This window comes from Phalangium opilio, unplaced genomic scaffold, assembly GCF_054372755.1.
Source record: "Phalangium opilio isolate 3A_F unplaced genomic scaffold, DU_Popi_V2 ptg000209l_1, whole genome shotgun sequence".
In the NCBI taxonomy this organism is placed as follows: domain Eukaryota; kingdom Metazoa; phylum Arthropoda; class Arachnida; order Opiliones; family Phalangiidae; genus Phalangium; species Phalangium opilio.
Genome location: NW_028324217.1, coordinates 13,755,895 through 13,773,428, shown reverse-complemented (window position 1 = coordinate 13,773,428; position 17,534 = coordinate 13,755,895). Strand labels below are relative to the sequence as shown.

General features: G+C 40.7%; 1 protein-coding gene across 1 annotated transcript; it reads left to right on the top strand.

Annotated features, from left to right (window-relative positions):
• Nucleotides 1-494: 494 nt before the first annotated feature.
• Nucleotides 495-2,891, top strand: LOC149620744 (uncharacterized). Its single transcript, XM_089854586.1, has 2 exons — nucleotides 495-904; nucleotides 968-2,891. Exons 1-2 carry the CDS (start codon nucleotides 495-497, stop codon nucleotides 2,889-2,891), a joined length of 2,334 nt encoding a protein of 777 aa, XP_089710712.1.
• The last annotated feature ends 14,643 nt before the right edge of the window (nucleotides 2,892-17,534 follow it).

The window sequence follows — 17,534 nt, the reverse complement described above, 5'->3', positions numbered from 1 at the left end:
GCATGTAAAGACGATCAATAAACGTAACTCTTTTTATCCTTTTCTATAACCGCAAATCTTAAACAATAATCATTAATTACACACCTGAATCAACGACAATTAACAATTAACATCTCAGAAGTGGGATTCACCAGAATTATTGAATATTTAACGACGATTTACAACGATCGGTACTGTAGAGTATAAAAATGTACATTAGTTTTTTAGTTGGTTTTTATCTAAACTCACACCTATTTTTTATAGACTAAGTAACAAATATAATCTATCCGCTGTATTAAAAACGTACCATTATCTCGGCGGCTAGTGTAACATGTAGCACGGTGTTAAATAATAAAGCTGACAGTTCGTACCGACGACACGGTAGTTAATACATTCAAAGCTTAATCCAACCATAACATTGGCGACGGACCTATGATTCGACACTCGCGTACCTAAACGACGATCTAAACCACGATTCGTTGCGAAAATCTTGACGTTCTGCATAACCAGCACTCATGGCCGCCATCAACACATCCTTCGGCCAATTCCCACCGTTCAACGAACATTCGGACCACTGGACCATATACGCCGAGCGCCTTGACCAATTTTTTCTCGCAAATGGCGTGAAGGAACGCCCAACAACTCCTGCGTCAGCCACCGCCGGAGCCGACGCCTTATTCAACCAGGACATCCAAGAACAGAAACGCGCCGTCCTCCTAACAGTCATCGGGACCACGACGTATACGCTATTGCGCTCCATCGTGGCGCCGGTGAGGCCTCACGAGAAACAGTACACGGACCTCATCGCCATCCTGACCAAACACTTCAATCCAACGCCCACTGAAACTGTTGAAAGCACCAAGTTTTTTCAACGCATACGCCGTAACGGCGAAAGTGTCGCCGAGTACATGGCCTCCCTACGCAAGTTAGCCGAGTTCTGTAATTAAGGTACTGCTCTCAATCGCCTCCTTCGCGACCGATTCGTCAGCGGGATTAATGATGAACACATGCTTCGACGCTTACTGGACATAAATAACATAGATTTGGACAAGGCTCTCAGTGCCGCCATCGTCATAGAGACAGTCGAACGCGACATTCACCAAATCAGAAGCTTTAACGCCGATGAAGCATCCTCGGCTATCAACCGCATATACATCAATTGCTCGGAGAATCCACCCACAGCACCAGTCCGACGCCCCGCAGGACTACAGCAAATATCACGACACACCGCGCCACGCCAACAACAGAACCCATGCATTCGTTGCACGTCAATCACTCACCCGGAGTGGGAATGCCCGTACAAACCATATGAATGCCGAGACTGCCAAACCACGGGCCACCCCGCAAAGGCATGCCGCAAGAAATTTCTAACCAGGCTACCAGACGCCAGAAGAAACCCCTATCGACCTCGACCTACCCACCGTACGCATCACATAATGGACACACCTGATCTCGCAAATCCTCATCAGATCCAGCCAGACATCGCAGGATATTTACCGGAGTACGACGCATTCACGGTATATGACCTCGTCAATGACGTCAAAGGCATGCTCCTTCCGTCATCTACCAGCGTTCCCGATGGAAAGTCTGAACCAGCACACGGTCGACCGCCACCAGCCATGACAATCACGTGTCACGTAAACAGCGTACCAGTCACCTTTCAAGTGGACACAGGATCCGGGTACACCATTGTCTCTACAAATACCTATAATCAACTGCACGGCGCCCTACCGCTCGAACCCGGTCCGGATAATCCTGCCGGGTACACGGGACATTTTCTCGACATCAAGGGCCAAACCAACGTCAACGTCACGTTCCGAGGAAAAACATTGCGATTACCCCTAGTCGTTGACGGAGGTCACCGTCCAAATCTGCTGGGCAGGAACTGGATATACTCTGCATTTAATATACTTCCGAAACCGGGAGAGTACGTTAATCTGGTCAACAACACGCAAAAAGTTCTCACCGACCTGGTTATCAAACACAAAGGACTCTTCTCACCAGGAATGGGATGCATTAAAAACGTGCTAGTCAAACTGCACCTTCGCGACAACGCCCCAACACCTCGATTCTACAAGGCACGTTCGGTCCCTTACCACATGAAAGACAAAATCGAAAAAGAGATCAGACGTCTTGAATCGGAAGATATCATTAGCCCTGTCGCACATGCGGAATTTGCCACACCCATCGTGCCGATCATGAAGAGGAACGAAGATGTTCGCATCTGTGGTGATTTCAAAGTCACCACCAACAAGATTATCGACATCGAACGCTATCCATTGCCACGCGTCGACGACATTTTTGCCAAACTCGCCGGTTCCAAAGTGTTCGCCCGTTTAAATATGCGCAATGCATATAATCAGCTGGAACTCGACGAAATATCACGAAATTTTGTCATCATCAACACAACCAAAGGTCTATATCGCTATGACCGTCTGCCCTTTGGTAAAGCATCAGCGTCGGCAATAATTCAGAGGTATATGGAAGTACTGTTACAAGATCACCCGAGCACGCATCCATTCCAAGACGACACAGTGGTAGGAGGGACAGACGAAAACGACCTTTTGGACAAACTGGCCAAAATATTCCAGACATTAGAGCGTGCAGGCGTCAAGCTGAACCAGGACAAGTGCGAGTTCTTAAAGAAATCCATCAACTTCTTGGGTTATCGCTTAGAAGGCAACGGATTACATCCGCAGCAAGAAAAGTTGGCCGCCATAAAGAATGCACCGCCACCCAAGAATGCTGATAAACTTCGCTCGTTTTTGGGACTAATAAATTATTATGCCCGTTTCATTCCGAATGCCTCCACCATGTTATCGCATCTCTACGGTCTACTCAATAAATCAACACCATGGAACTGGTCGAAGATCCACCAAGAGTCGTTCGAAGCGGCCAAGAAAGCGCTATAATCGACCAATTTACTCACCTTATTTGACCCTATCAAAGAGATCATCCTGGCTTGTGACGCATCACTTGTCGGAGTTGGCGCCGTCATATCACACAACATCGACTCCATCGAAAAACCCATAGCGTTCGCATCCCGTAAATTATCGTCGGCAGAGAAGAACTACCCCCAGATAGAGAGGGAGGCGCTATCCATCAACTTTGGCGTCACGCGGTTCCGGGACTATTTGCTAGGAATGCAGTTCGTCCTGGTCACCGATCACAAACCGTTGGTCACAATCTTCTCCGAAAACAAGCCGATCCCGCAGATGGCTGCTCCTCGCCTGCAAAGATGGGCACTGATGCTGTCGGCGTACGACTACCGAATCGTGTACAAGAAAGGCAGTCTGAACAGCAACGCCGACGCTCTCAGCCGACTTCCACTGCAGACGATGGACATTGAACCACCGCTACCTACCGAACTGGTGCTCCTGACCAGAGACACAGAGAATGCGCCCGTCACAATTCAGGAACTGGCCAAAGCTACTAAAACCGACCAGATCCTGGCAAAATTTATTGTACACACCATCAAGGGTTGGCCCAAGAATGGCAAGAACAACGAGGACATAAGCAGATATTTCCGGGGGTCTACGGAGATATCCACCGCCAAAGGCATCCTTTTCATCGGTAACAAAGTCATCGTGCCCACCGCACTGCGAAAGAAGGTCATGAACGAATTGCACAGCACACACCAAGGTGTACGGGCAATGAAGGAGCTGGCACGGGCCAAAGTATGGTGGCCTGCCATCGACCAGGATCTACAGAAACTATCAGACAGCTGCAAAATATGCAGGATTAACGCACCTGTGCCACGCAAACAATTCTCACCGTGGCCGGAAGCCACGGCGCCATGGCGCCATGGCAAAGAGTACACGTGGATTTCGCTGGGCCGATAGAAAACCGTTACCTACTCATCACTGTCGACGCGTATTCCAAATGGATCGAGGTAGACAGCTCCACGTCCTCCGCAACCGTCATACAGTGCCTTCGTAGACACATCGCACGCTTCGGAATAATGTCGACGCTGGTATCAGATAACGCCACTTCGTTCACAAGCGATGAATTTAAGACCTTCACAACGAACAATGGGATCACACATATGACCACGGCACCATACCATCCACCATCCAACGGTCAGGCCGAAAGATGCGTCAGAACAATGAAGACCACGTTAAAGAAAATCTCCGGAGAGTCATGTTCCGAACTGAATCTGCTCGGCAGTAGTCTGCAACACCATTCCAAGAACCCGTTAGAAGTACGGATATCGCGATTTTTGCTGAACTACAGACGCACACCGATAGATGGTCACCTGTCACCAGCGGAAAAGATGTTCAAAAGACCGATCATGACCAAGTTGGACGTGTTCAATCCAAAAGTCGCCAGAGCAAGCATTACAAACAGCATTGATAGGGTTCTAAATCGGTAAATTACCATGGTAATTTACACGGTAATTTACCACGGTAACTGTAATTTACGATTTTCTCGGGTAAATTACGAAAACGGTAATTACCCTGGTAATTACCGTGGTAATTTACGCTGGTAAATTACCACGATGGTAATTTACCACCGAATTCTCATTTCTTTCTTTTGAAAAATGGTCTAAAAGCTCCATATTTTGCTCTACCCGCGCAGGCACACTTATTTCTTCTCATGAGACATGAGTAAGTCATACCTGAGGTCGTACAAAGTCAAACGGCAAGCGTGGGAAAAATTTGATTACGAAAATGAAATTTTATTTTCTCGTCTATTCTTGTTGTCGAGTTCCTTTGCGTCAGCTAGAAACCATGTAGTTGTTTGAATTTTGTAGAGATGGGCCGATACCAATATTGGTACTGATATTTGGCTATACCTATATATCGGTATCGGTTTAAACTATTATCGGCCTGTCTCTAGAATTTTATTCTAAAACCATAAATAGCAATAATTCGCAAAATAGGTAAGAAAAAAAAATGGATGTTTCTGTTCAAAATACTTTTGAACTACAAACATCCAAAATCGGTGTTAAATAATGCACGATACAATGCTATAAAAAGTATAGCTATGTTCAAGTGATATTTTTCATTATTTAGCTTATAAACGATCAATATAATTTATTTTTGAATTTTCGTAAATTACCATGAACGGTAATTTACGCGGTAAATTACGGCGTAATTTACCATTTTCCAAAATTACCGTCATTTTCGAACCCTAAACAGCAATCATAATCAGACCATAGTAACCATGATGCCTGGACAACACGTATACGCCCGCAACTTTGGCAGAGGCCCGTAGTGGCTACATGGCACAATCACGGAAAGACTCGGCCACGTCATGTATTCAGTCAAAACCAGCACGGGCATCATCCTTCGACATAGGAACCAGCTACGCGTAACGACCGACGAGCCATCTTCAAGCGATGCTAGCCCAAACGAATCCAACCACCCAAGCTTCGACAACATTACGATACAACCTTCTTTCGCCCTACGACAACGCAAGACCACGAGCGGCTCAACAATCATCGCACCACAGGAGACACAGGCCGCAAACGAAGGCCCACGAAGATCGCAACGCGCGAGACAACCACGACAACGTTACGACGCATAAATAAATAAATAAAAGTGTGAAGTGATGTAGAGTATAAAAATGTACATTAGTTTTTTTAGTTGGTTTTTATCTAAACTCACACCTATTTTTTATAGACTAAGTAACATATATAATCGCTTGTGTCCCATTCGACCGAACGCGTTTCCCATTCAACCGAAAACAGCCCAAATGTGCGGTTTTGGGAAAATATATATCAAAATTTAAAAAGCAAACGTTTTCACTTATTGTAAGGAATTTTTTTTACCCTACAGTTTTCGTTGTATATATATATTGATGTTTGAAATGCAAAATTGAATTTTTAGAGTGATCGATAATGGAGAGAATTGCTAATAAAGGCGGCTTTCTTTACATTAATAATATTTTGGAAAAGGCGTAACATAGTTAAATGATTTATAAAATATTACTAACCTAACTTAACCAACCCAAACCTAACCTAACATAACAGTAATGTTTTGAAAAATGCATATTATTTGAGAAGTCATTGAAGCTATAAAACATCAATATTTTGGAAAAGGCGTACCATAGTTAAATGATTTACAAAATATCACTAGCCTAACCTAACCTAACTTAACCAAACCAAACCTAACCTAGCATAACAGTAATGTTTTGGAAAAGGCATATTTTTTGAGAAGTCCATGAAGCCAAACATGAATATTTTGGAAAAGGCGTACGATAGTTAAATGATTTATAAAATATTACTAAACTAACTTAACCAACCGAAACCTTACCTAACATAACAATAATGTTTTGGAAAAGGCATATTACTTGAGAAGTCAATGAAGCTAAACATCAATATTTTGGAAAAGGCGTACCATGGTTAAATGATTTATAAAATATTATTAATCTAACTTAACCAAACCAAACCTAACCTAACATAACATAACATAACAGTAATGTTTTGGAAAAGGCATATTATTTGAGAAGTCAATGAAGCTAAACATGAATATTTTGGAAAAGACGTACCATAGTTAAATGACTTATAATATATTACTAACCTAACTTAACCAACCCAAACCTAACGTAACATAACAGTAATGTTTTGGAAAAGGCATATTATTTGAGATGTCGATGAAGCTAAACATGAATATTTTGGAAAAGGCGTACCATAGTTAAATGATTTGTAAAATAATACTAACCTAACTTAACCAACCCAAACCTAACCTAACCTAACATAACAGTAATGTTTTGGAAAAGGCATATTATTTGAGAAGTCAATGAAACTAAACATCAATATTTTGGAAAAGGCGTACCATAGTTAAATGATTTATAAAATATTACTAACCTAACCTAACATCACCTAACATAACCTAACCTAACCTGACCTAACCAATCTTACGATTTCCTTCTCGCGGTTTGAACCCGAGCCTCTGAATTAAAAGCCTGATATTCTACCATGCTGCTGCGGTGATTCGAAATCCTCACAGACATTTAATTAACTAATTCTTTCAAATAAATTCCCATTCAGCAGAAACCCGCCATTGGGCTGGAAATTTAAATATATTCTCCATAAAAAACCAAAAAGCGGTTTCGGTCGAATGGGATTCGGTCCAATGGGAATATACCATATAATCTATCCTCTGTATTAAAAACGTACCATTATCTCGACGGCTAGTGTAACATGTAGCACGGTGTTAAATAATAAAGATGACAGTTCGTACCGACGACACGGTAGTCATTTCATTCAAAGCTTAATCCAACCCTTACAGGTACTGATATAAAAAAAGAGAATCGAGCGCCTTTACAACGAGAGGAAAACGTGGCCGCCTGACTTAACGAACAATGGACAACGTTTAGTACGTGTACGAAAAACCTCCTAAGCCTAGGACCAATGCAACGCGAATCCAACGAAATCAACGAATGCACTCACTTTAGAAGAAGTGTTAGCGTTGAAACGAAAAATCGACTTAATTATCTACTAAGTTCAACGGGAACGCGGATAGTCAAAGATATCTCACGTAAGGACATAAAACAATGCACTGCGTGTAATCAAACAAACGAACTAGCTATATTACAACGTGTAAACGCAGTTACATTAAACGAACCGTCCGAAGAATTCGACTCCGCCGACGAAACCAACGAGAACTTCAACGAACAACAAAATATCCTCGGAACTTTTAACGTCGAACGGACAGTAACTCCCGATATCCGTAGTTGCAACGAGTATGGAAACGATAGTGAATTGGCCCACAACGAACAAGAAACAACGATGGCTGACAACGAAAGAATACAACCACAAGCCAACGACGGAAACGAAAACCCGGCTACGAAACCGATACCGCCAGGTTACGTATCGATGGATGTATTCCAAAAGGCAATTCAAGATTCCATCGCGGCTACGATTCAGCAAACCCTAGCTGCAGCCCTTGGCGCAGATGCAGACGATGATTCGAGCCAGCATTGGTGCAGCACTAGTGAACCAGCCAAATTTGGGAGGAAGTTCAACGAATATCACGGCACCTCAGCCAAGCACTGCAGCGAATAATTTACCCAGTACGTTGGTACAGCACCACCACTGGGGTGAGTCCAGTAAGATCATCCCAGAATTTGACCCAGAACGTGCACCACACCAAACGATGACCATGTGGTTGAAGAAAATCGACGACCTCACCCAAACATCTCGTTGGTCAGAACAAACAATCATTAGCAATGCTCTCTCACGACTACACTTTACGCTAAAATTTTGTATGAATCATTGGATTCGATGAATCATTCCGGTGACATAGAGTGTAATGAAACTCCAACGAGAAATGGAAGCCAGAACGTGGCGAAAGGGCGAAAGTGTCACCACGTATTATCACGAGAAAGTAGCCAAATTACGCCAATGCGGTTACTCGGAAGCAAATATGATAGTGTATTTCATAACGGGATTGGACGATAAGGAATTAATTACAGCTCTAACAATGAAAGAATTCCTTACCCCGCCAGAAGTTCTACAGTGTATACACCAGTTGGAAGGAATATTAAAATTAACGAACGGAAACGGTAGTGGCGCAAATATTAAAAACGACGGCAACGACCAGGCCAAGCATAGCCACAACAGACATTTTAGTTAACGTAACGCACCTTCTAACCGGAACGGACACGATAACGAAAGAACATTAGAAACTAAAGACAACCACGCTGCCCCAAAGATTAGAGCAAAGTGTTACAATTGTAACGAATACGGCCACTTCACCCGGAACTGCCCCAGTCCACAGAAGAGACCACGATGCGATCACTGCAAACGACTAGGACACGAATCTAAAGTTTTTAAGAATCCAAAGCAAGTCCACCACGTTGAAGACACGAAACAAAGTACCGTAGATAATCACAAGTACTTTATGGATGCTACGATTAATGGCTATCCAATCAAATCGTATGTTGACCAGGGAAGCAAATGAATGAACATTCAATTTATTCAATTTCAAATTTATTTTATTTCAAATTCATGCATACAAGTGTTACGTTTCGTAAGGGCCTAAGTCAACTAGCGACTTCGTGAAAGTACGGCACAAGAAATGGATTTCCTTGTTGAAGAGGATAAAGATGGATGCTCTATTGGTGGATATGCCGGAAAAGGAAGTACCAGGCCGATAGGTGTAATCAAACAGGCTAGGATTACTGTAGATCAAGCTACGGCAACGACAGACGTACTAGTAGTCCGAGACGAGGTACAAGAAATCCCATTACTAATTAATGGACAATCCCTGACGGAACAAACTCACATCACCATCGTGAATAGAGGGAATACCTTACGCCTATTTGAAGAAACGGAAGAACCAACTGAAGAAGATAACTGCTTGAAGAACACAAAAATCCCCTATATAAATCCTCCTCCACAATATATTTGCGGCCAAGGAACGCAACTGTCATACCAGCAAGTTATGTCGTATTTCTGGACGTTTGGACACAGAAAACGGGTTTAAAACAGGATGTTTACGTTGAAAGCCAAATGAGGTTACGCCCCGAAGAAGAATATTGCATTCCGAGAGGCATCTACCAAATAGATAAAGAAGGTTGCACTAACATCCCAATAATAAACATATCTGGCAGTCCTATCGTCATAAAAGGAGACCAAAAGATGGTCATGTTACATTTGAATCTCGTACTTATTTAGTACTTGTAATAACTTCCACTAGAGGACGCCATCCTCTTAACAAGGATGACGTCATCTAGGTGAGGAGTCCGGGAAAGGCTCGGCAAGCGGACAGCACTCGAACTCGCGCTTCAAGGGCTCCAGTTATGCAGTCGAATAAAGCTATTAGTTCTTAAAGCAACGTGTCATTTAATCACACTTAACATGGTGATAGAGGTTGGATATCGCTAACCTCGCTTCTATTTCGTCGTACTACGTTTTTATTTCGAATTTCGTGTATAGAATAGCACCTTAATAACGTGTTTTAGTCGCGCTATTGTCTCGTTCATTTCGGACCTTGTCGACCACGATGACGTCGTTCAAGAGTCCGCCTGTTTTCGTTCCTGGCGCGGACCCCGCTTCTTCCTGGACAGAATACAAGGAAAGTTTTGGGATTTATGCAGTCGCTGCTGATTTAAGCACTTCCACTGTAGCAAAACAACGTGCTACGTTTTTACATATATTAGGCCCTGAAGGGCGCCGTATTTACAACACTCTATCAATTTTACCTGTTGGTGACAACCGTACATTGGCAGTGATTTTTGAGGCTTTCGACGCCTATTATCGCCCATATAAAAACATAAGCATCTTAGGTATCGTTCTTTCAAACGAAACAAAGTTCGACGCAAACCTTTGACAATTTTTTTCACTGACTTAAAGACGAAAGCGCAAAATTGGGAATTTTTGACTCTGACGAACTCTCTTATCGCCACTCAGCTTGTGTGCGGTATTCGTAGTGACAAGGTACGTAAAGACCTCCTTGCTATACCTGCTCTTACGCTCGAAGAAGCCGTGAAACTTTGCCAGGCTGATGAAATTGATTGCTTTTCTTCATGCTGGCGCGATGGGGACCGCTAATATTGCTCCCAAGGCTCTATACGCCGCGCCTACGAATGATGCTCTACACCGCCCCTCCCAGCCTATCTGGAAACCGCTCACGCGCTCAATATCCATCCAACGGTGCTCAGCAATACCAACAGAACAATCATCCTCAACCTTCGGAGAACTCTCCGTACCAACCTCCATACCGAGCAAATCTTCAAAAAAATATGAAAATGAAAACGAAATAGGACCCACTCTCAAATTTTTTCCCCTAAAGAAAAATGGCGGCCACAAACGGGGTGAAAAAGGCGAAAAGAGCTATCCAAATGACGATTTGGCCGGCCATTTGGCTGCCCAAATGTTTGGATAGGGTTTGAACCAAATCAAAAGGGATTTGGAGTTACAGAATACCCATTAGTGTCATTTGGGGATGAATCGACCCCAAATCCAAATCATTTGGATTAGGAACAATCCAAATGTAGTTAGAGAATAGGGTCCCAGGCATGCTTCCCTTCCACACTATTCATATGGACCACCTCTGTCCATTTGTTCGTAGTCTACGCGGGAATACTTACGTTATAGCAGCTATCGATGCATTCACGAAATTTACGATTCTACGTGCCGTAAGAGACACTGGAATGGCAGCCACGAGAAAATTCTTAGAAGATATCATGGGAATCTTAATCTAATTGACCAAGTCAAGCGACGGGAGCGTTATAACGTTAAACGAGCCAAAGCGCCTACGTTTCAACCAGGAGACCTAGTCATCGTAGAACGAGACCCTCCAAGCACCGGTTTACCAAGAAAAACGGCAGTCAAATACAAAGGCCCTTACGTGGTATCAAAGCAACTTTAATACGATCGATACCTAATTGAAGATCTTCCAGAAAATCAAAGAACCAATCGATTTTACCGGAACACACCACCCGTCGATAAATTGAAACGTTTCTCAATTATTGACAATTCCGACGAGACCCTGGACGAGTCCGACCACGAGAATGAGACAGATTCAGACGTCGCAGACGATATTCTAACTGGATCAGCAACGACTTCAATTCAATCGCACCCTGATGATTCAAACGGTGTCTTGGACGAAGACGAAACGGAAGCAAGACGTAGTAAACGAACCAAGCAAATGCCCAGTTACTTAAAAGATTATATTACGAACTAAAAGTGACAGTGTGATAGTTAATTAATATTCACAAAAATTAATTTCATAACGATAAGATCTCTTTTCAGTACAAATACCGTTCAATGTATTATTTTGACTAACTTTTAATGTTTGTGTGACTTAAATTTTTTTTCGCCGCGATCTTGTTTTCTTGTAAAACAATTTTTTTTTTTTGGTTTCACGTTAGATTGTCGACGCGCTTAATCAGGAGATTATCAGGTAGTCAGGATTAGCCGAATGTTAGCTCTATCTAAACGCATAGTTGATAGAGACGCCAAAACACTCGAACCAAATATAACATAGATGGCGATAGCATAGCTATCGCCGATCAATAACGAAACACGAGGTTAGCGCAGTAAACGGCTAGAGACAGGCATTCAGGTTTTACGCGTGAACATGTAAAGACGATCAATAAACGTAACTAGCCGGGAGTGTGGCGCACTCCTGTAAGCCAAGCTTCTGGGCGGCAAAGTTTGAGAGAATACGACACATATCGGCGATCCTGCCCTTTAGATTCCGACTGTCCCGCGTCCGCCGGTGGTGACTTACCCCAATTCCACCTTCCGTCACCTCCCAAGTAAACCTCATTTCCTTCCCTGTTTACACACATACGACCTAGCGGCCCCCGTCAGTGTTGGGCCGCGTAGGGTCTCACGCTCACTTCTTCCTGGTGCTCAAGGCCTCACGGCTAAGCACTAGTGTACGTTGGTGGAAAAAAAAATTAAATAAACGTAACACTTTTTATCCTTTTCTATAACCGCAAATCTTAAATAATAATCATTAATTTACACGTCTGAATCAACGACAATTAACACATAGTAAAGAAAGAACTTTACTTATGACGTTGTAAGTGGCTGGTGATTTAGATCTAATGTAATGTGGATGCCACTTTCTTGGTCTTGACTTGTTCGATTTAAGTAGTTCAAGTTGTTCGTGTAGTAGGAACTTCTGGAATTTTTTTGCACTTTCAAAGGGATTTTTCTTTAAAATCCCTTCGAATCCCAGACTATCCTCATTAGTCAAGATTACACCCTTTTCATTTATCAACTTTTTAATTACATTTGGAGATACGTGTGTCTTCGAGCCCGCCGTTTTATATTTAGAGATGCAGATTTTAGTATTGATGCGTTTTTATCTAAATAGCGAGTGTTGGTTCTCCTTGGGGTTGTGTTTTCGAATTTATCTTTCTTACGCCTCTTTTGTAGAATTATTTTGGTGCGCCTGCACTTTCCACAAATCTTGGCTTTTGAATTCTTAAACATAAGCTCGCATTTTTTGGATTTAAAACTCTGAGTTACTTGGCAAAAAGTGTCATTTTTCAGGTATCTTTCTTTGAACATAAGCAATGAACTCTCTTTGGCACCTTCGCAACAGGACCACAAATCTATGTGTCAAATATATCCAGTAAATCCTTTATGGTAGAAATGCAATTAGTACTAAATTCTTTGTATATGTCATGACTCTCAGCAATGGTATTTTGTCCGAGAAACATGGAAAATTCCAAATTAGCAGTGACACTGACAACCAAAGAGCTTACTAACAATGGTTTTGAGAAAGACACCACATCTAGATTTTCATTACTATTTTTGCTAGCAGCTTTAAAAAACCAATTCAATGTGTTCACATTTTTCGCTTGATATAATAAAAACTACTGACAAAGTTTATCTTGTGGCTTATCCACTTTAGTGAGGTCATAATAAAACGGAAAACCCGGTAAAAGATTTTCAGAGACTGAAACTACTTGACTCAAAATAAACGGAGACGTTGCTGTGTTCACTGTTCTCGCTATTGGTGATGTTGCCTTATCAATGCACTCATTTGTCATTGGTGAATTAGTAATGGAAATGTCAATCCTCCCAATGGGTTCATTTTCATTTTCCACATACACTTCAGGAAGTTCGGGCTCTTGTTTAATTGATGTTTCAGTTTGATCGGAAATACTACTTTCATCTTTCTTACTTTTACCATATGTATGATACCAATTGTATAATTTTTCATTATTTGTAAGTTTCGTCATCGTACCGATAGAGAAATTAATAGATTTTCATAAGCTTTTACGTCTTCTGGAAGGGGGGTCTGGATATTCGCTTGTTGAACCTTTACCTCCAACAAAGTGTTTTGAACAAACATAGTGGTTTTTGTTTATTTTTTCAGGCATAAGACCCTTATTAATAACAATTTTAAACCATCTTTCGCACTTTCAATCGCATTTTTTTAGGAAAAGGAATAAAAAACGCTCCTTCAATTTTCCTACTTGTCGTTTCTTAGTTTTAGCAACTCTTATATTGGCAGGATTTTCCCATTTTGATTACTTGCTTATTTTACTTTACTATTTTCAAAAAGAAAGAGAATTAAACTCAAATTTCATTAACTATTAGATTAATATTGTTTAAAAATATTTTATGAAACCGTACCTTTAAAAAATAGACACCATCAAGGCGATTTTGAGTTCAAATTAGAGTTATCAAGTTGGGAAACCAAAATATTACGTCTCCGAGTCAAGAGGACTACTTAAAAACGTATTTACCTAGATATGGAATTATTTTCCCACTTATTTTTTAATGAGCAATTTCAGAAGTTACAAGTTGGGAAAGCCAAAATATTACCTCTCCGAGTGGAGATGACTATCACTACCCCTTAAACAACCTAAATATATGCATCTAACGCTTTTTTTTAATTCTTTGCAATTGCAAGAATTCAATTTTAAAATAGTCAATTGTTCAAGCCTTTTCAATATCTCTCAATTGCTGTGGAAACTCTACTCTCTCGCTATACCTCAACCGTATTCTTAGTCTACCAGTATGATTTGTAACATTTGTCCATATCAAAGCTGAATCATACCTCGCCACACAAAAAGCAAATGTCCCCAAAACATGGGAGCCACAACTCAATCACACATAAGCTAGGCTCCCACTTAACCAAAATAATTATTAAACAGTTAAATACTCACAAAGATTGGCAAAATCAATCTCCTTCAGTAATACGTAGCGCTTAAATATATTATTTTCCGAACAAAATTAATCGAGCAAATTTAACGCTTAACTTCTTCTCTTGAAATTCTATCAAAGAGTGATTCAACTGTTTAAAAAAGGTTTTTTTCGCAAATAGGGCGCTATCATATCAACCGCAATTCCGTCATATTTAAAAAATATACATTGCCAACAACTTTTTTAGACACAATAGTGGAAGTTTTAGCCTCATTTAAAACATGTAAAACATTATCTCATCTACAAATAGCTTACACATGTCTTTTTTACCAATACCTAGCCGTTTGGATTTTTCTAAAGCAATCTAAGCACCAAAATATTTTTTGATACAAAATAAATATTCTATATTCTTCATTTTTGAAAATATATTTTTAAACGTTTATAATGATTACTCTCTACACCTACACTAACCTTACACAAACAAGGAGTATAAATCCACTAGTGGAAGCGGTGTTTTTATTGAAAATATATATTTTTAAACGTTTACCATGATTACGCTCTACAGCTACACTAATCTTACACAAACAAGGAGTACTATAAACCCACTACTGGAAGCGGTATTTTTATTCAAACGTAAAACAATTTCGCTTAACTTAATCATCTCTAGGCATCGTTAAAAATGTCTCTATCACTCCTAGGTAATTGTATGCACAGGGTTTTACGACATTGTAACTCAAATTCATCTGATTATGTTTTAACAAGGTTAAATCTAACTGGGAGTGAGATGAAAGGAGCAGAAGCTTATCTGTCTTAGGAAATATGAAATTTTATCTTAACAGTTCGTTAAATCATAAGTTTATAACGAAAAAACGCGGAAGGGGAAAACGAGCAGACAACAGCGATTTTTGGGGGTAGAAGGTTAAGAGCGCCATCTGTCGTCCGTGCCAAAGTTGAACTTCCTCTCGTAACGCAATGAGAAAGTGGATAAAATAATGCCATCAGCTATTTAACTGCGTCGATATATTTAACGACTTGACCCATGACATGCGCTTAACACTGGCTTTTTTGAATCCTATTTAATGTTGGATGCTAGGAAGCTTGGTAGACGTAACAGTCTGTACTAGTACCCAAGCATCCTTCAATAAACGCCTGGCAACATTGTGTTACGCATGGTACAACTAAAAACTAGGATGTGTATTTATCTTTCGACTCACTCCAAGCCTTTAAGCCCTCATTACAGAGGATTTGAAACACTATCGTAATTCCTAGTGTCTCGAATCTCTACGTTCCTGTCCATTATGGACAGTGCTGAGAGAGTGATACATCAGAAAAAGCCATTCAAATCGAATTGCCGAAAATATTATCCATATTTTCATTTCATATAACAGAGAAAACTAATTATTATGGTTCTGAGAGGAGCTTCCCATTTTGGTTGTTGTTCTCAAAAATATATCGCAATGCACGGGCCTCGATACATATAGGAGGCAATGAAGGAAATATATCACAACGCACGGGCCTTGTTGGATATAGGAGGCAATGAAGGAAATATATCACAATGCCTGGGCCTTGATAGATACAGGAAGAAATGTAGGAAATATAACCCAATGCACGGGCCTAAATAGATATAAGAGGCAATGTAGGAAATATAACGCAATGCACGGGCCTTGATAGATATAGGAGGCAATGATTTAACGACTTCGGTACTTGGGTTTATCTTTAATATTTAAATAAATATAATTATTTTTAATTATTTTTATCGCCAGTAAATAACTCTAAAAATAGTTAAATCGTTTAAAATAAAGTTGTTCCTATTATCTTTCGAAACTTTGCTAATATTGACGTTTAAAGTGAAGGGTACCCCTCTTGCCCGCTTTTTTTGAAATTTTGGGGTATATATACGATTCGTTTCCATTATAGTAATAGATAAAAACGCATTCGCGTGAACCGATGGTGGAAGCCCTGCCATTAGGAGGCTAGACGTTTCTCGTAACCCTAGCCGATCGCCGCGTATATCTTGAAACCAAACGATGACGAAGGAAAAGAAGCCAGAATGGACTGACTGGCGTCCATGTGGAATGGACAAAGACCTGAAGATGGTGGTGCATAGAAGCTGGTGTCAATGTGGAATTGACGAAGAACAGAAGATGGTGGTGCATAGAAGCTGGTGTCAAGGTGAAATTGACGAAGAACAGAAGATGGTTGTGCTTGGAAGCTAGGAAGTACAGACTAGTGTCCATGTCGAGTGGACGAAAACCAAAGCTGGTGGTGTTGGAACTCAAGTAGAATAGCCAGAGGAGACAAACCCAAATTTCCGTGAACTGTCAATGCAGTCCGGAAATTGGGAACACGTTTGCTCCGAGACGCAAACTGTGAACGCGGTCACGTGGGGCGTGACAGACACACAGACAGACACGGCCGGTGTAATACCTCTCCGTGACATACGTCACTCGGAGAGGTAAAAATTTATGAATTATTAAAGCAGTAATCAAAGCTTTGCGAATATTAATAAAAACTGTCTTTGTACACAAAGACGCGAAAAAGTAATATCAAATTAATTGTTTGAAGTAACAGATATTCGAATTTTCATTTTTGAGGACGTGATTATAAAACATCAATTATTTGAAAAAATTTCTTATCTTAGTTTTTTTCACCAAAATTCCTTAAGTAAAATATTTTATCCTTAAACATGTGCATCATTTTAAAAATAGAAAACGTATGCATTTTATTTTCTTTTTAAAATTTTAGAGTTAGTTTGAGTATTCGGGCCTATAAGGAGAATAAAATGGGCAGAAAATTGTTGATAGCAGACAAAATAAAACAAGCATGAAAACTTAACAAAACGTGTTCGTTTATTTTTAAGTTTTCGAGGTTTCAAAAATTGACGTGTTGTATATCTCTCAAAGCTACAGATCCTTTTGACTCTAATAACTACATCACAGTCAAAGGGCGAATGTAATTTTCGGTTCGCAATATTTTCAATTTTGAAATATAA

Excerpts from the sequence above, each read along its gene's own strand:
- LOC149620744 (XM_089854586.1), top strand. The coding sequence starts at position 495 with ATGGCCGCCATCAACACATCCTTCGGCCAATTCCCACCGTTCAACGAA. Across the intron at positions 905-967 it reads TACATGGCCTCCCTACGCAA|CGGGATTAATGATGAACACA; the intron begins GTTAGCCGAGTT and ends CCGATTCGTCAG.